Genomic DNA, 25,897 nt, shown 5'->3' with positions numbered 1-25,897 from the left:
TGTATTTTCGGCCCATAAGACTCAGATAACTACACCTTAAGGCGATCGTGCCCGTTAACCGCCTGAATGGAGTCCCCCAAGTAGATCATTGGCGGCCCAGGCTGAGATTCTGTCACACTGAGGACGTGACGGCCTGATCGGCAAGGAAAAGTCGCCTAAGCTAGCCTTTGCCGTTTTGCCCAATCCCTGCTTCAGGCCTGAACGATGGACACAAGTGCAAAACTCCCAAATGTACACTTTGCTGCCCAACGTAGCCTGGTAGCAAAGCATCGATTTGATTGAGCCTGATCAAATCAAGACTTCTATATAAGGAGCCGATTTCTCCCTTCCTCAAATGCTGGGAGTCGTCTGTGCTTTGCACCCTGATTTTTAGAAGCATTCACGCTCGTGAAACTTCATACACACAACATCAAGTCGCCGCAACCAAACCGCACTTTCTAGCACGGTTTCTAAGTCGTAGCCAACCTTGCCTACATATGATGGTATGCAGCACACTCAAACGTCGATGGCAGATTCATCTGATCTTAGTATACAGGAGTTCGAAATCGGAGATCGCGTTAAGAACCCTAGCGACCATAGCGATTCGCCTTACGTATTCATAATCAAATCAGTTAACGGTAAAACATATACTGTTCAGAAAGAGAATACCAGCGACGCAGCGATCACTTATCAGGAGCACGAGATCGAGAAGGTCGACAAGTGAGGGGTTAGTTTAGAGGCTATGGCCTAGATAGCATATAGGCTTCACTTCAATTGTGAAGACGAATTCGAATCTCTCCCTACTCTTCTAGTGGATGTTACCAGGTCTATGCTACTGGTCTATGCGAAGATTGTGGGCCGGAAGATATGGTCAACAAACATTCAAAGACATGTTTAGCTGTGGACTGTCACATTATTGCTGCTCCTTTTTCGCCATGCTTTCCAGCTCATCCTTAGAAATCTGAAAGAAGCAAGAAAATAGAATCTAATTCGCCATAGCTCGTTTCGACAAGGTATTCAGGGCAGTCGTTCTATTTCGGAACTAAATATTCTACCCTGCTGCCCGCAAAACCCACATGCAGGCTTTTGAAGAGATATGTCGTGGATTATCCTAGCGATTCAGGTACCGGGCGCCACCAGCCTTACTAAACCTTCTCGGAAGACTCGAGGTGCTCAGATTGCTTTAGCTTGGCCTCCGTGAAACCATCAGGGTTATTCTCAAGCTCGGTGAGGATAGCGCCAGCGTTGGATGACTTCCAGCCTAGAGGAATATCGGTCAATGCATGAACAAAGCGTACTTGGTCTGGCGGTGTTAGACTTACCTCTTGATTTGCGAGCAGGTACGCGAGCCTCGAACATCTCATCAATTTCCTCGAGGGACCGGCCCTTGAGGTCGGGAAGGTAGAAGTAGCCCCAGATGAGGGCCAGCAGACTGGTGGCGCCATAGATGAAGCCGACACGGGACTGTAGGTTGGCGTATGGTGCCTTGAGCAGATACGGCAGCGTAAAAGTTGCGGCAAAGTTGAAGATGTTGTTGAAAGTCCAAAACACCATCATAGACTTATCACGAAGGGTGGTATGGGGTACCTCGGCCTGGACAACGGTGGTGGTCGACGCAAATGCAGTGATGTAGCAGAAGGGGAAGAACATGGCCATGGCAACAATGCCCTTCTTGACCTCCAGGGTGGCTGGGCTGATAGAGCCTAGTGCACCCATGGCGAGCAGTGAAGCGGCCGAGAAGGAGCCAAAGAAAAGGAAGAAGCGGCGGCGTCCAACACGGTCAATGAAGAAGATGACCAGCAGACAGCCAAAGACCAGGAAGGAACGCTTGATCATGGTGGCCGTAAAGGCATCCATGACATTGATCGACTTGAGGAAGATGGCACCGTACTGCGAGGCAAATGACTGGCCCGTGAGCTGGGTGCAGGCGGAAGCAACGATACCGGTCATGGTACGTCTCAGGTTGGGTCCGCGGACTAACTCCTTCCATGAGCCCATCTTGGACATGCGACTTGCCTCAAGGGCCTCGTTGAGCAGGGTTATCTCGGCCTCGACGCTGTACCCATCTACAGCGCCATTGAGATATTGGAGGTTGCGACTGGCTTTCTCCTGCTGTCCGCGCCGCAAGAGCCAACGCGGCGACTCAGGCACCAGGATGGCGCCGAGGAGGACGATAGCCGGCCAGATGAACATGCAGATGATTGGGATCTGCCACGAGCTATCGTCCTTGTAGGTGCTGGTCTTGTTGGTCACGATGGACGCGATGAAGGCAGCGAAGATGTGGTTGAAGGTGTAGAACGCTACCATCCTGCCTCGGACTGCTGCGGGAACGATCTCGGCTGTGAACATGGGCACGCACCACGCCTCCATGCCGACGTGCATCTGGATGATCATGCGTCCGGCAAGGATCTGTCCAAAGGTCTTGGAAGTGTAGCAGACGGCGATACCGGACATGCAAATGCAGTTCATGATAATGAGTACGGCCTTACGGCCGAAGCGCTCGCCAATTTGGGAGGCTACAATGACACCGAGGGCGAAGAGGATGAGCGGGAAGGAGTTGAAGTATGCTAGATGGTCGGCTGAGAATCCATACTTCTTGGTCTTGGGGTCGAACTCGCCAAATCTCTTCTCGAATGCTGCCAAGATCCCAGTTAGACTAGTCCATGAGCCTCAAAGCTTGACTTGTGGTCTCCAAAGCTTGTCCCGGCGAGGCTATCAGTTTGATACTTACGAGTCATCGCCTGGATGGTGTCCAGTACAGCAGTGTCGAATCCATAAGCAAAGACACTGGTGCCGATGATGGTGCACGCCATCAGCAGGTTCGAAGTCATATGCTTCGTCACCTTGACATTGTGATCATTGAAGAATTGCAACATGATGGTGGCGGGCTCAAGAAGCTCGAGAAGGAAAGGCGATGGGATGTATCGAGGCCCAAAAAGCGCAGGGCATGACTGGCTGGGAAACATCTCCTTATTAATGCCCATCCAGCGTTCAACTTAGCAACGTGGAGAGATCTGGGGACGTGGAGAAAACGATGGAGAGAATGGCCCCCCAATGCAAACCCTTCGCTTCAACACGAACCAACCTGACTTGGTTCCCACCTTATTACCACGTTCGCCCCTCTATACCATAACCCCGGTTTTCACTGGGGCACCTTTACCTAGCGGAGACATAGCTTCGGGTTGCTCCCCGTGGGTTTTCTGGAGATTATGGTCTCTCGAGTTTCAGACAGCGAAGATGTTATTTCTTGGTGCAGCTTCTTTTTGCAATCTTGTGTCTTGATCAGAATATCGTGCAAGGCTGTATCTGGATCTCTACAACTCTGGCAACCATACTGGCGGCTTGGCTGCTGCTTGGCTACTGCTTGGCTGCTTGGCTTCTTGGCTGCTTGGCTACTTGGCAGACCGAGGCGCCAACGAGTCATGTGGGCACAACGAGGATGGAGACACGAGTCTGGCTCTCCACAATCTTCCCCAATGGCTTCGGCTCGAAAAGACAGCTTCTGCTGCATGTGATTGGCCATGGTAGCACGCTCGGGGGACTTCCCGAGATTCCCAGTCAGTGCCCTACCATCCTCACCTCCATCCCTGTCTATCATGCAGTCGTTCTGTTCCCCGAGACTTTACCATTCAAACACACACCAACACGCAGAGACCTGAGAATATCGGTCGCAAAGCTCCCCGTGGCGCGCAGTCAATTGGACGCACTCTTGTGCGAGCGACTCCCCGGGCGCCGCTGGTTGATCGCGATGGCCGAACCGTCACCGGCCGACCAGCCGCCGCCTCCACCTCCACCTCCGCATCCCCCAGGGCAGCAGCAACAGCAGCCTCCACAGTCGCAGTCGCAGGCGGCCAAGCGGACCAAGACACGGCTCGCTTGCCAGGAGTGCCGCGACCGCAAGGTGCGCTGCGACGGGGTCCGCCCGGTGTGCAACTCGTGCAAGCGCAAGGGGCTGGGCCCGGAGCACTGCATCTATGTCGATCTCAATGCCGACGTGCGCCCGGAGTACGTCAAGTCCCTCGAGGGCCGCATCCGAGAGCTCGAGCAGAACCTGCTCAAGCAGGAGGAGGGCCGGCTGTCGTCGCCGCTGCCGACGCCTGTCCTGGCCGACCAGCCTGCCGCCACCCGCCCGAGCTATTTCGCCGGCTCGCCCGGTGTGCCAGGCAAACTCGACCTTGCCAGTCCCAACCATGCCATTGGCGACGAGCCTCCCATCCACGGCATCAAGCGAAAACGCGTAGAAAGCATGGATCCCATGCTGCACCGCGGCTACCCTCCCGAGCACTTCCAACACCCTGCCCAGCCTCTGCCACCACCTCCGCCTCAACAAGGCGCTCCGACACCAGCAGGAGGACCGCCCACATGGCAGTCTCTTGAAAGTCAACCCAGTCAGCAGCGGCGCAGTAACTCGTTCCGCGGCACCCCTCCCAGCGCCAACAATACGCGGTTCAGACTCCGGCCTGGCAGCCGCGGTGGTGACGCCGACGATGACTCCGCGACACAGTCTGCAAGCGTGATGGGCGCCGCGGATGGCGAACCGGGCGATACCAATGTCTTCCTCGGGCCGTCGAGCGCGGCAGCTTTCATGAAAGAGGTCCGGTCCTCGCGAAAACGAACCTCTGATCATCCCGGCGACGATGCGGCAAGCTCGACGGGGTCGCGGGTGTCCCGGATGCGGACCAAGGCCGAACATGAAGACCTTTTAAAGGTGATGGATGAGCTCGTGCTCCCGCCGAAGCGTGTTGCCGACGCTCACATCTCCAAGTACTGGGAGTATAATCATACCTTGTATCCGATCATGCACAGACCGAGCTTTATGAAGAGGTACAAGCCCTGTTGCTCTCTATCCGCCTTGAAATTTCATGGGGGAATGCTGACAGAAGTTTCCCGACAGGTATCGAGATATGTGGCACGATGACAACGCCGCGGCTCATCACGACTCAGCACACGCGACAGAGACAGCGCACACCCTCCGTGCCTTTCACGCCGTCTTTAACATTATGCTTGCCTTGGGCTGCACATTTGCATCACCCACCGGCATCACGCCAGCCTCACGCAAGAACGCCGAAGTGTTCTTCAAGCGGGCGCAGAAGCTCATCAATAAAGCTGACCTCGAGCATGGGACCCTCGACCTGGTGCAGGCCATGGTCCTCACGGCGCAGTATCTCCAGGGGACAGGCTCGGTCAACCGCTGTTGGATCACCGTGGGGATGGCCATTCGTGTTGCTCAGGGCATGGGCATTCAGCTCGACTTGCCCTCAGAGAGCCAGGCTGAGCAGCAGCAGCGGAGGAGAACGTGGTGGTGCTGCGTGCAGCTGGATAGGTGCGGACGCATTTGTTCTCACTGAGGCTCCTTTCGCTGACAGACAAATCCTCCAGAGTATTCAGCATGACCTTTGGCCGACCGCCAATGATTGTGTGGCCGACGGTTGTTCCCATGCCCGAACCAGTCGAGGATGATGTTCTCTCGCTCGAGCCGGGAAGCTCGGTGCAACCTATTGCGCCACAAGCCGTATCAATCACTGCATTCTTTGTGCAGGCGCTGCTATTGACGAAGATCCTGATGGAGGTGTTAAGGTTAGTCACCGAAGATTGACACGGATGCATACTCATGACACTAATATTCGACGTGTTAAGGCAAATGTACTCGCCCACTGCCGAAAGTAGATCTAGAGAACGTGGAGCTTTCCCTACAACGGATTGTACCCTGGTGCTTGAGATTGATGAGCAGATGGGGTCGTGGCGAGCTGGACTGCCGGAATATCTCGTGTATGGAGGGAACATGGACACCGTGAAACGCGAGTTCATCTTCCAGCGCCAGGCGACGACATTGTATTGTCGGTAGGCTATATACTACATCCCATAATCCGTCGATTCTGTATGTACTGATCGCATCGATACCAGCTACCTTCATCTCCGGATACTCCTATTCAGACCTACCACCGTCATCCTCGCCAAGAGCACAGTCTTCGACCCAGCACGCAATGCCGAATTCTCAGCCTTTCAACGGATGACTGCTCGAGCCTGTGTGAGTGCCTGTGTTCTCGCTGCCCAGGAACTCATCCGGATCCTCTGGACGGAGACGAACTCGGGCCGGCTTGGACCTTGGTGGTACTCTGTATTCTGTAAGCCCTTTCCTCCGCATGCTTCCAGTCAGCAAATCTTAGACTAACTCCCGTGGTAGACTTGTACACTGCAGGAACCGTGGTCTTGTCCATGTTCATGGCGCCAGAGATCCAGGCGGCCCCCCTTGAGCTCCTAGATTCACTGGAGAACTCCTGGAACCAGTGCATCGAGGCTCTGCGCTACTACGCCGACTCCGATAGTGCCTTCGCCAAGCGTTGTCTCTGGACTCTGCAGACGGCCCACGTCCAGGGCATGTCGGAGATGAACAGTCAGCACACCATCGAGGACCAGATAGCCGGCGGCAATGCTGGTGGCGCGCCCCGAGTTGATGCCAATGGGCCGGCGAGGATGCTGGGCCCCGATGAGGCAGTTCCTAATCCCAACGACCCATACGGCTTCCATGACCCGGCGATCACGAATCTCGGAGAGGGCGTGTTGATGGACCCGTGGTGGCCAGCCGGCAATTTGGATTGGTTGGGCAGCATCCCTAGCGAGATGGATGCGCCAGGGGATCTTTACGATACCCGGGATCCGCGCATGCCTTGACTTGGAGAGATTGTATGATATCCCGTATGTATAAAATGCTTGCATTTAGTGGTTCAGGGAGGTGCCACCCGGATGGAGTTTGGAGTATAGCATGCAAAGGGTTTGTCAGAGCTTCTTGCGGCATGGCGTGCACAATACACATGTACCAACGTGCGTTCCATGAATGGATTCTCCAATGTCCCAGTTGAGATAGCAAACAATGAATATTCTTACAGAATCAGAATCGCTCAGATGTACAGTGCTATGTGTAGTGTCATGCATGTCATGTCATGTCCCTGTCCCCGCATCCGTTTCTCATTTCCCAACACCTCCTCCTCCATGCACCCTTTACTCCTTGCGGTACATGCCCAATTGCGTCAGCAGCGGCTTGTCGTTGACGGCAAACAGGTACGCCGTCTCGCCCTCCTCGGCGACGTGCACCCTCTGCGTCCACGCGGGGACGGCAAACGAGTCGCCGCGGGACCACTCGACGACCTTCTCCTCGCCGCTGGCCAGGCGGAGGGTCGTCTTGCCCTTGCCCTGGTAGCAGTGGTAGATGAAGGAGCAGGTCTCGCGCATGGGGGACGACTTGGCGCCGGCGTCGACGCGCTCGGCCTGGCCGCCGACCGTCTTGGACAGGGGTCGGCGGGAGTCGCCCTCGCCGATGCCGTAATGGTAGATGGCGTGGACGCCGGGCTGGGCGTCGAGGTCGGCCTGAGCCGTCTCCCAGCCGATGCGGAGGTCACTGTCATCCTCGCTCGGTCTAAAACGTCACTGTTAGTATTGGGGTACGGGTGGTGGTGGTGGTCTGCGGAGGTGGGTAGACTTACTCGCTGGGGTACCTGGGCTCCTTGTAGATCTCGGCAAAGTTGGTGGGGAAGGCCTGATACAGAGGCAGGTCGAGCCCGTCGAGCCAGATCATGGGGCCCTCGCCCTCGTGGCCGTGGTCGTGCCACTGCCAGCTGGGCGTGGTGATGACGTCTCCGCGCCGCATGGTGACCTTCTTGCCGCCGACGGCGGTGAAGCCGCGCTCGCCCTCGATGATGAAGCGCAGGGCGAAAGCAGTGTGCCTGTGGGCGATGGCGGTCTCGCCGGGCAGGATGAGCTGCAGGCCGCCGTAGAGGGTGTCGGTGGTGTAGGGGGCCGTCATGGCGGGGTTGACGAGCATGAGGACGCGGCGCTCGGCCTCCTCGGCGTTGACGAGCCGGCCGGCCTCCTCGAGCAAGGGACGCAGCTCTTTGTACTTCCAGCTAGCGACCTCGGCCTTGGGCGCGGGGCGAGGGGGCACCATGGCCTCCATGACGGTCCAGAGGGCGCCGACATTGGAGGCGGGTAGGCTGGCCAGGTACTTGGCCTGCTCCTTGTTCTCGACCTTGTGAGGAGACATGGCGGTGATTTGTTCTGAAGATGAGACTGTATTGGGAAGCAAGAACTTTGGGAGGGAATGGAGCAACGCTTGGAATGACTATGGAGCTGGACTGGACTCCTTCCGCGATAGATGTCGAGATCGCTCTGGAGATATAATGCACGAAATGCTGGGGCACACGGAACAGAACGCGAATGACAGACGTTGGATCTCGGAACAAGAAGAAGACTAAAAGCCACGAATCTGCTCACAATGAACTGTTTCTGTGCTCATTTGCTCGTTTTCCTTTCCCCGGAGGGCTTGGTTGCTCCAAAACACGGGGGTTCGGCAGTTGCGGGGTGCATCGTTGCCACGAGCTGGTTCGATCTCGGGGAGCGTTCCGAGCGAACCCCCCCCATTTTCCTCGGAGCCATTTCCGGCCATCTAATTCATTCACAGAGCGTCACTTGTCCACTGGCCCTTGTGTATTTCGGCCTTCGGCTTGAAGTGAGCAAGACTGTGATTGTGGTCATTTGGCCCTTCTGGTCAGTCATTTGATGGCTGGTTCCGAACAATCCGTGTTGCTCAGATCTCGGAACGGAAGCGGGCAGGAGGAGGCGCTGATCGGATGTCGGACTCACCCGTTCTCAATCAGACTTGTGCGCACCAACTTGATGTCGCCTCCGTGCTTCCAAGGGACCGTCCACAGCGTGCAGCCGCAGTTGCCGCAGAAATGTTTCTCCTTGGGGAGGCCGCTCTCCGTGCCCTTGGTGATGGTGTAGTATCGCATAGAATCAGAAGGGTCTTCGATATCTATGCTAGAGGACGGATACTTTGCGAACTGGACCTCAAGGGTTAGCTGACATACCAAGCATCTCTCCCATGCTCGGGAGATCGACGACGACTGGAGTTGAAGGCGGCGAGGAAATATGAGCAGCTTCTTTCCATTTCTCCACGGGGAACAGAGGGGCTCAGACCCACTCACTATCTGGTATTTGCTGCCCGCATTCTTCTGGCAGTGGCTGCAATAGCACGCCACGACCTGCTCCGGCTCGCCGGTGAGGGTGTACGTGATGCCTCCGCAGAGGCAGGAGCCGTAGTAGATCACTGGTTCTTCCATGGCTGATCCCGCCGAGCGTTGGCAGATCCTCACGTTTCACGCGTTTGCTAGAAGCCTAGAACAAAGCAGGGCGAGGTTTGGTGGATTCGAGGGCTCGGCAGATTTTTCCCACCAAGACAATTCCCCACCCTCGACACGGAGGGGTGGTGTTGCATCACCACTGGAGCTTCGTCATTATTGCGGCTCTCTTCTAATCAATCTACTCGTAGATGCAACAGCGATAGATAGTATGAATCACGTGCAAAATGTCATCTTTTTCTTCTCAAAAAAAGCAGCAGACTGTATCAACCAGTGTGGTATTGGGAGATCAAGCCCAGTAGTGGCTTCTACCAGTTTGCTGATAAACTGAGCCGGATTCACAAGGCAGCTCTGGGCTCGAATCAGAAAGAATGTAGAGTCATGTTTCTACAAGTCGCAAAATAATGGCGCACCATTTACATTGATAATATATTTGCACCAAACGACATATATGTACGTATATTTCATGGGCAATGAGCAGTCCTGGACATTACCTCTTCCTGTTCCTCACACTGGCTCGCAACGGTTCTACGAAGGAACACGACTACGTATACCCCTGATCACAGGATGGCTTGAATATTTCTCTCCGTGTAGTAAACAAGCTGAAGCTGGCTGTTCAGGAAAGATGGTGTCTCCCAGGGTGGGTGAGCTGAACAATCCACTCCAATCCTGCAACCAGTCCACATCACAATGCAGGCATGCTTTCTGTGCCTTTCAGGTGGACCAGCAAACTGTGTCCTTCAACTCGACTGAAGAGAAGCATCACTCCAAATCAAGGATAGTTACCCACCCACTCCGCGTACAAAACGATAACAGGCAGACGTAACGCAGCTAGGTACCAGGCCACCTGCCATGCGTTCCCAGCCTAGCCGATCCAGTCTGGCGGGTACGGCTTCGTTACCTTGGCCTCGGGTCGGTCACGGCCCTGGGTGCACACCGGTGACACCACCTATACGCAAGAGAGACGCCGTCTCCGGTTAATTGGCCGGTTGAAGTGTTTACCCCTCGGGGCTGCCAAGTGAAGTGCGGGAGCCCACATCGTGAATGTTGAAGCTTTCCGGACCCGGAATGGCGCCGTTTTACGGGTCTGGTTGAGAAGGATTTAACTGTTTTTCAACATGTCTCAGCGATGAATCCGCACTGCTTCGGGAATAACCAACGAGAGAAATCCGTCGGCAGGACTCCTTTCCGACGGCTGGTCCATTAGCTGTGGACTTTTTAGGCTTGCCTTAGGGCTCCCCCACAGCGCGACGCCTCCGCAAATTCAACGACGGGGCCGGAGTGTCGGCCCGTCGTTTGAATCTCACTCGGTAGGCCGATGTCGATGCTGCTGGCTTCGCAGCGTCGGGTGATTGACTTTACCTTATATCGAAGCCTCGAATCAAGGGACGCGAACCGGCCTCAGCATCCTGAAACCAGACCTTCGTAGGGCTTGTGCTCGTTTCCATCCCGACATCATGACCTATTCGGTGGCCGATTTCGACCCCGCCATCAAAGGTGCTCTCCCATCTGACTTCCAATGGGGCTATGCTACCGCCGCGACACAGATAGAGGGCTCATGGGATGTAGATGGAAAGGGAGTCTCGATATGGGACAAGTTCAGCCAAGAGGCCGACATTCGGGTGGACGACAAGTCAACGTGCAAGGACACTTGCCGCTCATATGACTTGTTCAAGGAGGATGTCGCTCGCATGAAGGCCTACGGAGTCACCGGGTACCGCTTCTCCTTCTCATGGACCCGTATCATCCCCCTCGGAGGCAAAGATGACCCCATCAACGAGGCTGGCATCGAGTTTTACAACAAGCTCATCGACGAGCTGCTGGCCAACGGCATCACCCCCTTTGGAACCATCTTCCACTGGGACACCCCTCAGACACTCGAAGACCGATATGGTGGCTTTCTTAACAAAGAACAGATGGTCCCTGACTTCCTCCGATATGCTCGTGTGTGTTTTGAGCGCTTCGGCGATCGCATCAAGAACTGGATCACCGTTAATGAACCCGGTGTCTTCTCACTAGCCGGCTACGCGGGCGGCGCGCACGCCCCCTGCCGTTCGAGCATCAACGAGAAGTGCAAGGAGGGCGACACGAGTCGCGAGCCGTGGCTGGTCGGCCACACCCTGCTGGTCGCGCACGGGTACGCCTGTGACTTGTACAAGCGCGAGTTCCAGCCCACACAAAAGGGCAGCATCATGATCACCCTGAGCGGCAACTGGTCCGAGCCCTGGGACGCCGCGGACCCCAAGGACATCGAGGCCGCTGAGCGGTCCAACCAATTCGAGATCGCGTGGTTCGCCGACCCGCTGTACGGCAAGAACCCCGAGGTCGACTACCCGGCGTGCATGCGAGAGCAGCTCGGCGACCGTCTGCCTCACTTCACTGAGGAGGAGAAGAAGTTGATCCGCGGCAGCTCTGAGTACTACGGCATGAACTCGTACACCTCCTTCTACAAGCGACACAGGGATACCCCGGCGCCGCCCGAGGACCTCAAGGGCAACGTCGATATCCTGGACAACAACAAGCAGGGCCAGTCGCGCGGCCCGGAGACCGACACCGTCTGGCTGCGGTCGACGCCGTGGGGATGGGGCAAGCTCCTGCGGTGGATCTGGAAGCGCTACGAGATGCCCATCTACATCACCGAGAACGGCACGACGGCCAAGGGCGAGCACGGCTGGAAACCTCAGAGCGCCGACGACGTCCTGGAGGACCCGTTCCGCGTCGAGTTCTACAAGGGGTACCTGACCGAGGTGGCCACGGCCTCGCAGGAGGGCGTCATTATCAAGTCATTCTTTGCCTGGTCGTTCATGGACAACTGGGAGTGGTCCAACGGCTTCACAAACCGGTTTGGCGTTACATGGGTGGACTTCGCCAGCGCAGAGAAGAAGAGGTATGCCAAGAGGTCGGCGTACTTTATGAAGGACTTTTTCAATCATATGATCCGGAAGTAGAGCATACTTGTATCATCCATGCGACTATGGAGGACTACGCCCTTAATACCATGGAGGAACTCCTCACTCTCCATCTTGGCAACATGCAATTTGCAATTCGATGGAAACCGTTGTAGGAAACGTGCGCTAGATACTGGCGAGTCCGAGCTCACTGTACCCTCAGTCCAGGGGCAATGGACGTTTTGTTCCGGATGATTTTTCTATGACGTAGGGTAGTATTTAATAGCATGGTTTGATCTTAAAGGACGGCCCGAAGCTGAGAGGAGTTTGACACTTATCCACATACGACTTTGCTCCGTTTTCAAGGAGACATCGCGTTCTGGCTTCAGCCACATATCCGCATGCACGCTCCTAGCTTGTGCCTATCATCACGGAGCTCAGGTAAGCCTGTCAAAGGGCGCCATTGGCTGATATGGTTGAAGGACTGTCTCAAAAACCTGCTGAGAACGGCTTGAAATCTTGCCTGGGTGAGAGATAAGCAGCCAGGCATTGGCCCGTAGATTGGCGAGGGGTTAGCTTTGACGCACGCACACCTACCAGGGGAGAGCTCCACCTATAACTGCCACCTGCTAACATCGAGATCGTCCCGGGATTGCGCCTGACAGCATGGGGAACATGGCTTTGTTTCATGCCGAATTGCATGCCTAGAATGGGAAAAGCGCAACTGTGACAAGGGCCGGCCTTACTCGTCTGCAGTCTGAAATTGCAAAGTCTAGACCAGAGTGAGGTGGGCTGATGGAAATTTCGGTGCTGATGCATGGGCAAGTTTGGATGAAATTATGCTCTCTCTCTAGCTATTTCTGCTATGCGCGGACCGTTTCATCCTCAGCTCTTCCTCCTCATCATCGCTAATCGTGCTCATGCCTCCACCCGTAGCCTCCGAGATGAGCCGCGTCTTGGTGATCTTGCCCGCCGTGTTCATGTAGATCCACGCCGTCACCTCCAGCCCGGGGAATGGCGCGTAGATGTACTCCATCTCGTACTCCTTGGGCTCGCCGTCGACCGAGATGGTGCGGTTGTGATCCCCAAAGTGCATGTCCTTGGAGTAGTAGCCGACCTGGGTACGCCCCGTCTCGTCGCCATTGTTGTTGAGGAAGACGTCGTAGATGGTGCCGTTCTGCGCCAGCACGCGGTTGGTGTGCGTCTTGCCCTCATAGTCATTGATGCTGTACAGGATGTTGTGCGCGAGGTTGTAGTCGTGTCCAAGGTCGAAGTCGCGCTTCTCCGCGCCAGTGGTCTTTGTGGGGTTCCCGGACGAGTCGACCGGCTCGGTAAGGCCGCCGACGGTGTTGTTGACGATCTTTTTGACGCTCTGGCCCAGCGTGGCGACGATTGGGTTCAGGTCGATGGAGTGCAGGACGTCGTTGACCATCTCGACCACATTCTCCAGGCGTGCCTCGAGCTCGACCTTGGCGCTGACGTTCTCAATCGTCAGTTTGACGCGGTCAATCGAGGCATCGACTCCCGCGGTGAAGTGCAGCAGCTTCAGCACTTGGGCGTCAAGGTTGATCTTGGCAGTAATGTTGTCGACCTCAATGTCGATGAGACCGACGTGGACCGACGCATTCAGGTAGACATCGGGATCTGGAGACAGAGGAACTCCCCCGACATCCGTGTTGGCTGTCTCGTAGATGGCTGACTCGGGATCGCCTCGGTGCTCGAGGTGGTAGCCAATGTAGCCATCTTCCTTCTGTGCTAATACCAAGGAAGCGCTCAATGACAGAAGGAGAGCAAGTGTTGCCTTGAAGATCGACTGAGGCCCCATCTTCTTAGGAACCTCGCCAGGGAGAAGTAGAGACAGAGGTAAAGAAAAACGAGTGTGATTGCAGCAGCCGTTCAAAGACCTGAGAGATCTTAGAGAGCAACGACGGCGCAGACTGAGAGAGGGGTGGAGGACCGAGAAGGGTGGCTCTCTGTAAGTAGGTGGTGCGAGGGGAGTGATACTGATCAAGTATGGCTTCTGCGTGGATAGATGTGGACTCGTCGATCGGCATGCCGGCGAGAACCCCCAACGGATCAAGAACCGGGAGGGGGGTAGCGAATGCAAAGAGTAAATGAGCCACACATACCAGACGCCAGATATTACGGTGTGTCGAGACGGTAGCATGACCTTGTAGATTTGACCCATTGAGGCTGGCGAAGCCCGTTTCAGCCATTGAATAAGTCTGGTACTAAGGTTGATAGGAATGGCAGAGTTGCAGCGTTTGCGTCATTGCAATCAAACTGGAGGGTTAGTGCATGCTGTTCTGGAAACGGAGCGCTTTCACGGCGCCAACCAGCGGTAAGGATGCCGAATTCTGGTACGTCCAATCTCTCTCGGCCCCTGCATCTCCGTGCGCTGGCAGAAAAGCTCCGGATTCTCTGGCGTGCGAGCAGCGCTGACAAGGATTCCTCACAAGGATTAAACAAGCTTCTCCTGCCTCGTCCTGCATTGGATGCGACCGTGCTGAGCTCCTCATGCATGGGAGGTAATCTTATACCAGTTTGGAATTGCACCATCACGTTGGCAAGATGAAGGACCGGCAGGCGTAGGGCTATATTGTGGCTTTCTAAGATGCAACGCTGTTGGAAATGCAAATCCAAGTTCCCTGCTTCGAAATCTTCCGACCTTTGATCAAGGGCTTGGCTGGCCGATCTCGACCTCGATCTGGTGAGACGAGGCCATGGTTGCAGGGATATTGCTAGACATCTGCCGCATGAATCAACGCTGACTTATATCCCCTTCTTCACCTGCCACGGCTCCCCGGACCAAAGGCAGCTCGCCTTCTTTACCTCTGTCCCTCCCTCTCGACATCCAGTCTGAAGAAGAGGCCCTCCCCTCCCTAGGTGATCGCTGTCTCTCAACTGCAGCCCACTCAAGAGCTGTTGCTCACGGAGGATTCCCTCGCTGACACCTCCGTTCCTCTCATTCACTCGTTTGCAAAACCCGCTCAGTCGAGCTGACACCGGCCATGAGGAATAATAGCTTCATCTCGCTCTTCGTGAGCTTCTTACTCCTGCTAAGCTTAGTCGCGGCGCAGCAGACCTCCCCCGCGCAGACCAACACGACACCCGCCGCATCAGGGACCGAGGGTGCAGGCACAACGCAGACTGAGAGCCCTCCTCCAACAGAAACTACTGGTCAGTCTCAGCCAGGTTCGACTGGTACCCAGACCAGCACTCCTACTACAACGCGAGGATCAGGCGGTGGCGGCGGTGGCGGCGGTGGTGGTGGCGGCTCCAGCTCGCCGACGACCAGGAAACCGTCGAGCTCCTCGCCGCCGCCTGATGTCCTGCTGCGTGTTCCCGAGCTGTCAGTCGGCAAGATTGAGCTTGATGTCGATGATCTCCGTGCGGAGGTGAACTTGGCCGCCGAGATTGCCAATCTGGTATCGATCAATGCCGGTGTGCAAGTCGGCATCCAGAAGGTCAACATCACCATCGCTGATGTTGGCGCGGAGCTGGAGCTGATCATTCGCCTCGGTCACCTCGTCGACATCGTCAACCGCACTCTGGCGTCCCTCGATCTCAACCCGCTGCTCATCAATGTGCTCGAAGAGGTGACTGACATCGTCGACACGGTGGTCGGAGCCGTCGATGGCCTGCTGGGATCGATCGTCAACGGAAACACTCGCCTCAACTTCATCATCGACAACCTGGGCAACATCGTGCAGGAGGTCGTCGGCGATGCCGGCGACATCTTGTCGAGTATCGTGGGCAACTACGAGAAGAACATGACGTACACGGGCAACCAGAAGATCTTGGATAACGGCCTGATACAAAAGACGTATAATTACTCGCCATTGGGAAGTCTAGTCAACATCATCTTCAACGCGCTGGGACAGGTGGTGCAGGCGACTGTAGTCAAGGGCGGAAATGGCGGAGGTGGTGGCGGCGGCGGCGGAGGGGGCGGCGGAGGCACGCAGACTGCATCGACTCCTGCGAATACAGCCTCTTCTCCGCCCCCAACTTCAACCGGATCATAGTGCAGATAGAGTCTAATTTGATTGCGAATTAGTTTGCCGATGGCTGTCAAGATGCACTCCCGTCCCGCAAGGGCCTAGCGCATCGACGGGAACAATCGCGTGCATGTAACACGGATGGGATGTTTGCGCTTGATGTCCAATCAAACAGTCCGACTGTGCTAGTGATATAAAGACACGATCTCCAACACCTGATCGGCCACGACTTTTGATAAGATCTGCCTTCTTTATCGCGGGGATCTTCGGGTACGTCCACATCTAGCCGGTTCAGCCGCCAGAGGTTCCAAGCCCTTGGAATCACTCATCGTCTGAGATCAGCGCCCTTGGTCCACTCGTAGCGTCGCATTTCGGTCATACGTGGGGAAGAACCCCCTGTGAATTCCGACGACAGGTAGATGCAGTTGGTTCGACCTCTGCTGACACTGGCCTTGTGTGATCCAGTCCAAGACATACACGTCTGCACAAGTCTGAGCCGCACCTATCACAGATGCCGGGCGTGCCGTCCCTGAGCTTCGCAAAATGGTGTCCACATTCCAGGGTCGGCTTTCTCCATGAACGTCCGGCATTGTTAAGGGATAGTCGCCGCCGCTATTGCTGCATCGTGCATCTGCCACTGACGTCTTCGCTAATGTCTGTATTGATTCCTTTCAACGATTCCGAGACATTTTGAAAAACAATGGACAAGTCAGCTCAGGACTGGGTAGATCAGATCAAGGGAGGCAGAGGGATGTCTCGACCGGGGGACGACTTGGATGGTCTTGTGGCCAGCCTTGCCTCTCGAGTACGGGAGTACAAGGTCTTCCTAAGTAAGTCAACCGGAGCAGAGCAAGCTACCAAAGGCAGGTTCCAGCGGGCTCGAGTCATCAAGGCAGCGCAGCAGATCATCTCGGCGGTTCGGCCACCCACAGATCAGTGGCTTGAGCACGGGCATCACGCCGTGATCTTCACGGCCGTGCGGCTGTATATCAAATGGCGGGTATTCCCGGCTATTCCCATCGATGGACAGGTCGGTATGGATGCGTTGGCGGAGAAGACAGGTGTAGATGTGGCGCTTCTCAGTACGTTCGGTCGGGTGTCTGAAGCCATCCAGTTAAGAATTCAAGCTGACAATGTGCTGACAATGTGTGGGTATAGCTCGAATTGCATGGGTCCTTGTGGGAGCGGGTATTCTAAGTCAGAAGGAAAACCAGCTGGCCCATACACCACGATCTGAAGTCTATGCAACTGTGAATCCATTCGCAGCAATGACTCAGATGGTGTAAGTATCATTCCCACTTCGCTCGGGAAGAAGCCAGATATTAATCAACACCCAGGTTTGACGATCTCCTCACCGGCTTCGTAGCAATGCCGAAATACTTTGAGCTTCACGGCCGCAAAGAGCCGACCGACAAGCAACTCTCCATCACTGCCTTTGCTGAGGGCGCACCAGGCCTCAGCTTCTGGGAGGTTATGAATCGAGACCCGGAGCGCATGAAGAACTTCATGACCTGCATGGGGACGATCGACGCCATGATACCCATCACAGGCTCCTATCACTTTGGTTGGGTGGGCGAGAGGGCCAAGTCGCCGAATTGCCCGCGCGACCGCATGCTCTTGGTAGATGTTGGCGGAGCTCAGGGGAAAGCTATCATGGCTATCTGCGGCGAGACACCGGGGATTGATCGCACTCGATGCGTTCTGCAGGATCTGCCCGAGGTAATCCAGGAAGCACGTTTGCAGAATTATCCTGGCCTGGACGGTATCCGGATGGTCGAGGCGGACTTCTTCCACGAACAGCCTGTGAAAGGTTAGTCATACGATTACCATTCAGCAATGGTATGCTAATAAAAACTCTTACAAGGGGCGCTTGTTTACTATATCCGACGTTGTGTTCACTGCTACAACGACAACGACTGTGTCACGATCCTGCGGAACCAAGCCGAGGCCATGGCTGACGACAGCAGACTGCTCATTACTGAGAAAATCATCGAAGACATACCACCCGTTGAAGTTGCTATGATCGATTTCTACATGCTGTGCCTAGGCGGCAAAGAGAGGACCATCGAGGGTTTCGAAATGATAACATCTCGAGCTGGACTGAAGATCATTGGTGTTCATGGAGGCAAAGGGATGCCCATTTCTGTCATTGAGTGCATGAAGGTTTGAGGCGTAGTTTTGCCCTTTCGACTCCTCCCTGCTTTCGAAAACCGGAGGTACGGACGGGATCAATTTGATAACGCAGGTCATAATGGCTTGATTCTTTGCTCTAGAGTTAATTTTCTACTGCTGGCCAATCTGAATAGTGCCGATTCTCTACACCAGGCATAAACTACACAGCTTCACACACACAGCATTAATGCAGCCCCTCCTATTCGCACCAGGAGTGTGTCACTCCAAGCCTTTATCCACAACTTGGAAGGTAGCCTTGGCGCCAAGGGCTAATATCCTGCCGCAAGCCTTTTCAAACCCAGCGCTCGGTGTCTCTTTCTTCCTTCCACCAATGGATGCCTCGGTGGCAGAACCTGGAAAGTTCAGGGTGGTTGGAACCAACAAGAGGAGCTAATCACGGCAAAGACCTCGGATGATGCGAGGGTACTGATGCCTTCAGCATTACTTACCATTTCATGATTCTCCATGAAGTCGTGTTTTATATGTAGCGAGATATAATATTGTACTTGTTTGCTACTTCTGAATATTAGGAATGCCACACTCAGAGAGGTTGGTAGTTAAACGTGCGGTGAACCACTGAAGAGAAATAGAACGGACTACAGGAGTGACAGGTAAACTTTGTGCATACAGAGGAGGATCAAAAGCACCCCTGAGAGTCCCTAGTGGGAAGAAAGATCGACCCTCTTCGGCTGCGGAGCAATTCTCATCAGGGGAGGGTCCGTCGTGCCCTTGTTTTCGGCATCTGCCTTTGCCTCTAGACGTGCCCGGCTGGACCAGCGACCGACACTGCCTCGCTTGTTCAAGCTGGAGGTCTCCGAGCTCGTCGAAGAGTTAGTAACTCCCTGGAACGCTGTGGCCGAGGTATTCGGGCAGACAGGCGGGTCAATAAAGACGCCACTCTGGGGAAACGGGTTGATCGGCCCCCAGAGATTGCCATCGGCATCACGTCCAACGCCGTTTGTCAGCCAGGCCATTTGAGAAAAGTCAAGTGGAACGGGCGGCACGCCAGGGACGTCTTGCTCGCCGGGCACCCAGACGTTGATCGGCTGGACGTACTCCCCAGCAACGATACCGTTGCGGGTAACCCGCGTCTTGGCGACTCCATTGATCTCCGCTATAGCCTTGTACTCGCGAGCGTAACCAGTCAAGATATCGTTGCGATATTCAAACTTGTTTTGCGGGTTGCGGCCGCCGCGGAGACCCATACTGGCAACGATACGGTCGGTGGTCTTGCCTGTGCAGGGATCGACATCGACAGCGTAGAGGGAGACTGTGGCGCGCGGATTCGATACAAATCCGATGAACTAAGTGGGCGGTAATGGTTAATTCATTGGACCTAGTTAATGACTTATACCGGTGCATTAGACGTACTCTGGACTCTGCTATCTCCGCATTAGGACTGGGATTGTCGATCCCCAACCGGCCGAGTTCCATGCGCACATAGACAATATCTCCTAGCGTTGTGATCATGACATTCTGGGCGACGATACTGTACGCGATCAATTCGTTACCTTGGCGAAATCCGGAAAAAGTAATGAAGTCTCCAGGGAGGAAGGGGGCCATGACAAGAGGATCTGGTGCAGTGCTATCATCCCAGTTAGCCTTGCATAGCAAGAAGATTGGATCCGCAAGTGGCTTACAAAGTGCCTGGGCCTTGGAAAGGCCGATTGGTCATTGGGCAGAGAGGGTCGGTCAGGTTCCGTGGAATGCACATCGGAAAGCCTGAGAAAGACGAAATGCTGGGGCTGATGTCGTCGGCAGTCATCAAGGGCGAACCTGTGTAGCCAACGGAGAACACCCCATTGGGATCGTTTATGCGCAAGGTCGGCCCGTTTTGGATCTTCATGCTTCCGTCCGCATGGTCAATGGACTCAATGAATCCACTCGCCAATCCTTCAAAGAATTCGTAGATCTGAACTTGGCCAATCCTTGGAACTCCATTGATGCTATTGCCCATAGCCTGTTTTATCTGTTAGAGAACTGCAATTCAGCAAACCCAACAAGTCTTCTGGAATAGAATACCAATGTTTCAAAGCCGAGGAACTTGTCCTTGCTCTCGACGAATGTCTTCCATGGGACCCAGGCGGCGGGGAACTGCACCAAGAGGTTCTCTGGAACATTCATAGAGAAACCGTTCACGGTTATGGAGCCACCTGTGTTGTAGGCATCCCCGCTAACTGTGGCATCTTCCAACGCGCCCTGGATGAACAACGGGGCATCTTGCCCTAGTACAGCTGGTGCCAACAAGGCGACCTGAAGACCCAAGGTAAGAATGCTCTTAAAGAATCGAACAAAAGTCATGGCTTTGGCGCGTTCAGATTGAAAGAAGAGGCAGGAGGATGCGGTGCGATCTGAAGGAAGTTCTCTTTGATCCGGGCATGTGTCTGAGCTTATATGTAGATGACGAAGCTGCTGTTCACCGCAGGCAATTCCCGACATCCGACTTCTCCGAAATGTCTCTCCGTTACGAGGATGCTCTCTGTTGACGAGTCGGTCTAGCCTTCTCTTGCCAAGTCAATATATCTGCAGACTGTGAGTGCCAGGCATATCTCGAAGGGTCATTTGTCATTCTCGTTGCAACCAATGTCGGCGAGACACTCCAGAAGTGGCTTGAGTTGTTCTCAGTTTGGCAACTGGAGGTCTCTCGTGAGAAAACAAGACTATCTTGGCGTCTTAAGTAAGCGGGATGTTGGTTTCCAGTCTCCGAGCCTCTGTGCGCGGTAGCCGCCGACACGTATTAAAGTTGGTTGATACCACGTGGCGAAGCAAGGTTGTTGGGCGACATCACTGGACACTTGACGCCAGTGGGTGGAATCCTGCGACAAGCTTCTGCCAAAGACACCTGCTTAACTGAGCAAGTTGACGCGAGTGGTTAGCTGGGAGGTGGCAGAGAATTTTCGCGGGTGGGGCGGCGCGCGAGGAGTTGCCTTGAAACAGCGAAGTTGAAGACTGTCCGGGGCCGGTCGGTGTGCTTCGGTATGGAGACTGGTCAACCATGTCAATTGCGCTATACCGAGGTGTTGTTTGCAGGACGGAGCAGTTCCAGATTACCAAGGTCAGTCAAATTGACCCGACCGCCGATGCCAATATGCACGATATCACATCCAGGGTGGCTATACAAGGCTTGGCGAAGCAGGATCAAGCACCTTCTTTATGGGCCCCTGTCACACCTCTTAGTACATATGTGTATCCCCGCAAGCAAGGATCCCCGCGGGACCGAGACATGCAACACGGGAGATGGTGTACACCTCGTGGACGCTACCGGGATTGAACTTGGAATAACTTCGTGGGGGTCCAATGAGAATGAAGTGCAAGAAAAGCCTCGAGCGCTGGGGCGAGATCCCATGCCGCCCAGGCGGACCGGCCCTCTCGTCCCCACCCGGGATTCTCGCCAATTGCGGCCCAAGCCCGCCTCTCGGACCTGGCCAAGACGTCACATTGTTTACCTCGCTCCAACCCGGGGCGGCATTGCCCTGGATGCCGAGCATGGAAAGCGTTCGCAGCGTAGGGGTGCAAGTCATGTACAGTTGCACTTGGCGCGTTACGAGGTTAAGATTGCGCACTGGCCGTCCAGCAAGCCGTGCCTTTTCCATCTGAGCAGAGCTGAGTTATTTCCGCCAGCGAGACATCCTTGATGCGAAGAGAATGCTTGATTCAGATCTGGAATAGGGTCCGCCACTTGAACAGGCCACCTTTGTCGCAATCAAGGCTCCTCGTCGAGGAGTGATGTAGACTATTTCGATTACGCAATCTCCGTATTCACCGGGGAGAATTCCTTCTTTTCAGGGTCGGCTTGCATGAGGGCTGCTCTTGGCATCGTCGTGCGTGCCTATTGGCAGCCAGGGTTGCAGCCACAGTACCCCGGCTGCTGGAACTGCGACCCTCTGCGAACGGCACAACCCAGGCAACCCGGAAAATGTTTTACACAATATCTTGGAGTCTTTATCTTCACTCTCTCAAACCGCGGGAGGCAAGAGGTGGCATTGGTCGGTGTGTCACTTAACCTCGGTCTGCAGTGATGATAGCCTCCCGACGCCGGGCATGGGGATCCCACAAATGGATACGTAGAGTTGTAGCACAAGGATCATTATCCCAACCAGTATGTACACGCGCGCCACTGGGTAGTCTCAAAAATAGGTTGCTGGAGCTCGTATGACTGTATGGCTTGCGAGGGATTCAGCTCCGCCAGCCCAACAGTGATTTGAAATGGAGCTAGCACCTTCCGCTTTGGCCTCACGCACCGTGATGGAGGCAATTATCGATCAACCGCGCGCCAAGCCAATACAACGGCTCCATACTGGTGTTTGTGCAAGCCCCTGACTCGGATCATGGTCAACAAAGCGTGCATTCGCGGTCTGGCCGCACTCTACCCAGGTCGCCAGAGTTTTAGCGACGGAACCCCTAGGATATGGCAGGGAATCAAGCACGGCTGGCATTCCTGGACCTAATCGCTATACAGGCCTGCTCTTTTTATTTAGCAATGGCTTTTACTGCTTTGGTGATATAATTACGTTTGTGATTAAGAGAGTAGTGACGTTCTCTCGATGTCAAGGGCTATGGTTGTACTGGAACTTGGTCCCTGTGGCGCTCCGTAACCGGAGTAATCCCCTGAAGACATCGGCGATGGCAATAACGCCACCACCCTTCTACAGAAGTTGGATTGAATCAAGATCTACCCCTGAGTTTGTCTGTTCTATTTCCCTCCATGCCGGACTGAGCATCTCTCCCTGCCTATGTTTGCTGTTGATATCACCCCGCAGCCACGCCGGCGTGCCATCGTGCCATCGTGCCACCGTGCTGGCAAGCCCCTGTTCGCGGACATGTCTGCCTACACCCACCAAGTTTTCATGATCAATAATCACTTTTCAACCTTCATCCGAAGCCCTCTTGGCACTGCCCACTCAGTCACTCTCGAAAAGCTACAGTCTCGCCATCACGGCCCTTTCGATGCCACCTTCCCGATTGTGCCTTTCAACTACAAGACATAGAGCGAGGTCTAGATTCGAAGGGTGCCATCTCGTCTGCACAGGGTTACTGCTACTTACCTCTAGTTCGTCCGGGATGGTGAGGATGTCGTGTGCAAACATGCAGCACACTATTGACGGACATGTTGCCAACTCCGGACAGATCATGGTCTCGCTGTGCAGCTCTGGCATCTTGCATGACAGGAAGGCAAGCTCGGGGAGACAACCTACCGTCTGATAGTCGGTCAACACTTGCCAGCTGTCTATAAAGGAGCCCAGCCATCCTGCTCCTAAGACTCTCCTGACATACAGAGCGCCAGAGTTGACCAAGACGCCCAGAGTTCTCTTTCCCGACTCTTTCTCTTCATCCTCAATTTGAAACTGTTTCTCCTTATCATGCTGTGCCATCCCATTGCCACTCTGGCTCTAGGGCTGTCTATTCTTCCATGGAGCTTGGCCAAGAATATTACAAAGGCCATACCTGCAAAGGAGGCAGCTGCCCTTGCAGCTGTTCAGGAAGACACTCCTGAAACGTTCAGCGCTAAGAAGGGTGGGAGTTTGAGTCCAGACTACCCTCTTATCTTCAAAGTGGCACTCCCAATCCCACCTGTCAAGCAGCCGTCCAAGTAAGTCATGCCAGTAATGCCTTTGCCTTGCTGCCCATGCAAGCTCTAATTTATTGTCAGGGTCATCACCAACCCTACAACTGGCAAAGAGATATGGTACTATGAGGTGGAGATCAAACCCTTCACTCAACAGGTTTATCCCAACCTGCGCAAGGCCAACCTGGTCGGCTACGACGGAATGTCGCCTGGTCCCACCTTCATTATTCCACGAGGAACCGAGAGCGTTGTGCGATTCATCAACAATGCTCCGGCAGAGAACTCTGTCCATCTTCATGGCTCCTTCTCTCGTGCACCGTTTGACGGCTGGGCTGAGGATGTGACATTCCCAGGCCAGTATAAGGACTACTACTATCCCAACCAGCAGTCCGCCCGGTTGCTGTGGTACCACGACCATGCTATGCATATCGTAAGTCCCGTTGCTCGCCGTCTCTTTACTATTAGGGCAGCGTTTTCTAACCCAGAGCGGATCGGTAGACTGCCGAGAACGCATACATGGGCCAAGCTGGCGCCTACATTCTCCGGGACCCAGCTGAGGACGCCCTTGGACTGCCCAGCGGGTATGGCGTATATGACATCCCACTCATCCTCACATCTAAGCAGTACAACTCTGATGGTACGCTCTTCTCGACCAACGGCGAAACCAAGAGCTTATGGGGAGATGTTATCCATGTGGTAAGCACACTCCCCTCGAGATATTCCTTCGTCCTGAACTTATTGTGATAACGCAAAGCATAGAATGGACAACCGTGGCCGTTCCTCAATGTTGAGCCCAGGAAGTATCGCTTTCGGTTCCTCAATGCAGCAGTGTCTCGATCATTTGCACTTTATTTCGCGTTGACTGAAAATGTCAATGGCAAGCTGCCCTTCAAGGTGATTGCGTCAGATGCAGGCCTCCTGACTGGCCCGGTGCAAGTTTCCGATATGGTATGGCCTTTGCTCCTCAGAAATCTAACTACTTGCCGGGAACATGTTGAAGCTGATCATACACAGTATGTCTCGATGGCCGAGCGTTATGAGATCGTCTTCGACTTCTCCTCATATGCTGGCAAGACAATTGAGCTCCGCAACCTCGAGCGCGCTGGCGGCATTGGCGTAGAGGATGACTTCGATAACACGGACAAAGTCATGCGCTTCGTCGTAGGTAAGGGACCCCTCGCCACGCCCGATACATCGGTCGTGCCCGCGTCACTCCGACAGGTGCCTTTCCCTCCCTCGGGCAGCGTTATCAACCACCAGTTCCGCTTCCACCGCCACAATGGCGAGTGGCGTATTAACGATATCGGCTTTTCGGATGTGAACAACCGAGTGCTGGCCAAGGTTCCGCTCAACACAGTCGAGATCTGGGAGCTCGAGAACCGCTCTGACGGTTGGACACACCCGATTCATATCCACCTGGTTGACTTCCGAGTCATCTCTCGAGAAGGCAATCGTGCAGTTATGCCATACGAGTCTCAAGGTCTGAAGGACGTGGTGTGGTTAGGACGAGGCGAGAAAGTTCTGGTCGAGGCTCACTATGCCCCTGTAAGTCAATCGTAGCTACATCTCCTACTAGTGACTCCGCTGACCATCGACTCTGCCAAAGTGGGATGGCGTGTACATGTTCCACTGCCACAATCTGATCCATGAAGACCACGATATGATGGCAGCGTTCAATGTCACAGCATTGTCTGACCTTGGATATAACGACACCTCGTTCATCGACCCCATGGAGCAGAAGTGGCGAGCCAAGCCATACCAGGTCGCTGACTTCCAGGCTCGCACGGGCCCTTTCAGTGAACAAGCCATCATCAGCACTGTTCAGGCCATGGCTAACATGCAGCCGTACAAACGCATTGACGGAGCTGCGGCCAAAGCTGCGTCAACAAAGCGAGAGGTGCTGTCTGCGAATGAAGGGACGGGACCCATCCCGAGGTTCCGCAGATTTGTGGTCTGAAGTGTCCGAAATCCTGCAAAGAAACGGTCCCCGCAAATACCTCTTCACGGCCTGAATGCTGTATACGATCTTGGACATTCATTAGTTCTCGGGGCTATTATTTCTTATCATAGTGTAATCCGAATACATATGGCGTCACTATTGGATCTGGTCGTCAATAAACAGATATTTATTTTGTTTCACGCTCTATTCGGCGATAGTGG

General features: G+C 54.6%; 10 protein-coding genes across 10 annotated transcripts; 5 read left to right on the top strand and 5 right to left on the bottom strand.

The window, feature by feature from the left end:
* Nucleotides 1–1,124: 1,124 nt before the first annotated feature.
* E0L32_010389 (uncharacterized protein) lies at nt 1,125–2,855 on the bottom strand (the record flags this gene model as incomplete). The annotated part of the gene is made up of 3 exons (XM_031133002.1): nt 1,125–1,240; nt 1,302–2,615; nt 2,711–2,855. 3 exons carry the CDS (start codon nt 2,853–2,855, stop codon nt 1,125–1,127), a joined length of 1,575 nt encoding a protein of 524 aa, XP_030989645.1.
* An 872-nt stretch (nt 2,856–3,727) lies between these two features.
* E0L32_010388 (uncharacterized protein) lies at nt 3,728–6,651 on the top strand (the record flags this gene model as incomplete). The annotated part of the gene is made up of 6 exons (XM_031133001.1): nt 3,728–4,803; nt 4,874–5,302; nt 5,359–5,556; nt 5,617–5,820; nt 5,884–6,104; nt 6,164–6,651. The coding sequence occupies 6 exons, from the start codon at nt 3,728–3,730 to the stop codon at nt 6,649–6,651; spliced, it is 2,616 nt and encodes an 871-aa protein (XP_030989644.1).
* A 327-nt stretch (nt 6,652–6,978) lies between these two features.
* Nucleotides 6,979–8,017, bottom strand: E0L32_010387 (uncharacterized protein; the record flags this gene model as incomplete). The annotated part of the gene is made up of 2 exons (XM_031133000.1): nt 6,979–7,393; nt 7,461–8,017. 2 exons carry the CDS (start codon nt 8,015–8,017, stop codon nt 6,979–6,981), a joined length of 972 nt encoding a protein of 323 aa, XP_030989643.1.
* Nucleotides 8,018–8,428: 411 nt separating this feature from the next.
* E0L32_010386 (uncharacterized protein) lies at nt 8,429–9,095 on the bottom strand (the record flags this gene model as incomplete). The annotated part of the gene is made up of 3 exons (XM_031132999.1): nt 8,429–8,492; nt 8,617–8,816; nt 8,961–9,095. 3 exons carry the CDS (start codon nt 9,093–9,095, stop codon nt 8,429–8,431), a joined length of 399 nt encoding a protein of 132 aa, XP_030989642.1.
* A 1,475-nt stretch (nt 9,096–10,570) lies between these two features.
* Nucleotides 10,571–12,061, top strand: E0L32_010385 (uncharacterized protein; the record flags this gene model as incomplete). The annotated part of the gene is made up of 1 exon (XM_031132998.1): nt 10,571–12,061. One exon carries the CDS (start codon nt 10,571–10,573, stop codon nt 12,059–12,061), a length of 1,491 nt encoding a protein of 496 aa, XP_030989641.1.
* Nucleotides 12,062–12,851: 790 nt separating this feature from the next.
* On the bottom strand, nt 12,852–13,826 carry E0L32_010384 (uncharacterized protein; the record flags this gene model as incomplete). Its single annotated transcript, XM_031132997.1, has 1 exon — nt 12,852–13,826. One exon carries the CDS (start codon nt 13,824–13,826, stop codon nt 12,852–12,854), a length of 975 nt encoding a protein of 324 aa, XP_030989640.1.
* Nucleotides 13,827–15,012: 1,186 nt separating this feature from the next.
* On the top strand, nt 15,013–16,026 carry E0L32_010383 (uncharacterized protein; the record flags this gene model as incomplete). Its single annotated transcript, XM_031132995.1, has 1 exon — nt 15,013–16,026. One exon carries the CDS (start codon nt 15,013–15,015, stop codon nt 16,024–16,026), a length of 1,014 nt encoding a protein of 337 aa, XP_030989639.1.
* Nucleotides 16,027–16,699: 673 nt separating this feature from the next.
* On the top strand, nt 16,700–18,168 carry E0L32_010382 (uncharacterized protein; the record flags this gene model as incomplete). The annotated part of the gene is made up of 4 exons (XM_031132994.1): nt 16,700–17,081; nt 17,158–17,281; nt 17,337–17,809; nt 17,864–18,168. The coding sequence occupies 4 exons, from the start codon at nt 16,700–16,702 to the stop codon at nt 18,166–18,168; spliced, it is 1,284 nt and encodes a 427-aa protein (XP_030989638.1).
* Nucleotides 18,169–18,830: 662 nt separating this feature from the next.
* E0L32_010381 (uncharacterized protein) lies at nt 18,831–20,472 on the bottom strand (the record flags this gene model as incomplete). Its single annotated transcript, XM_031132993.1, has 4 exons — nt 18,831–19,475; nt 19,543–19,756; nt 19,812–20,131; nt 20,194–20,472. 4 exons carry the CDS (start codon nt 20,470–20,472, stop codon nt 18,831–18,833), a joined length of 1,458 nt encoding a protein of 485 aa, XP_030989637.1.
* A 3,059-nt stretch (nt 20,473–23,531) lies between these two features.
* Nucleotides 23,532–25,694, top strand: E0L32_010380 (uncharacterized protein; the record flags this gene model as incomplete). The annotated part of the gene is made up of 6 exons (XM_031132992.1): nt 23,532–23,761; nt 23,822–24,167; nt 24,236–24,433; nt 24,497–24,685; nt 24,752–25,282; nt 25,344–25,694. The coding sequence occupies 6 exons, from the start codon at nt 23,532–23,534 to the stop codon at nt 25,692–25,694; spliced, it is 1,845 nt and encodes a 614-aa protein (XP_030989636.1).
* Between the last annotated feature and the right edge of the window lie 203 nt (nt 25,695–25,897).

The sequence above is a fragment of the Thyridium curvatum genome, assembly GCF_004353045.1.
Source record: "Thyridium curvatum strain D216 chromosome Unknown NODE_83_length_185371_cov_79.390814, whole genome shotgun sequence".
NCBI lineage: Eukaryota > Fungi > Ascomycota > Sordariomycetes > Thyridiales > Thyridiaceae > Thyridium > Thyridium curvatum.
Note: the sequence above shows the minus strand (reverse complement) of the source record. Positions and strands in the feature narration are given on the sequence as shown.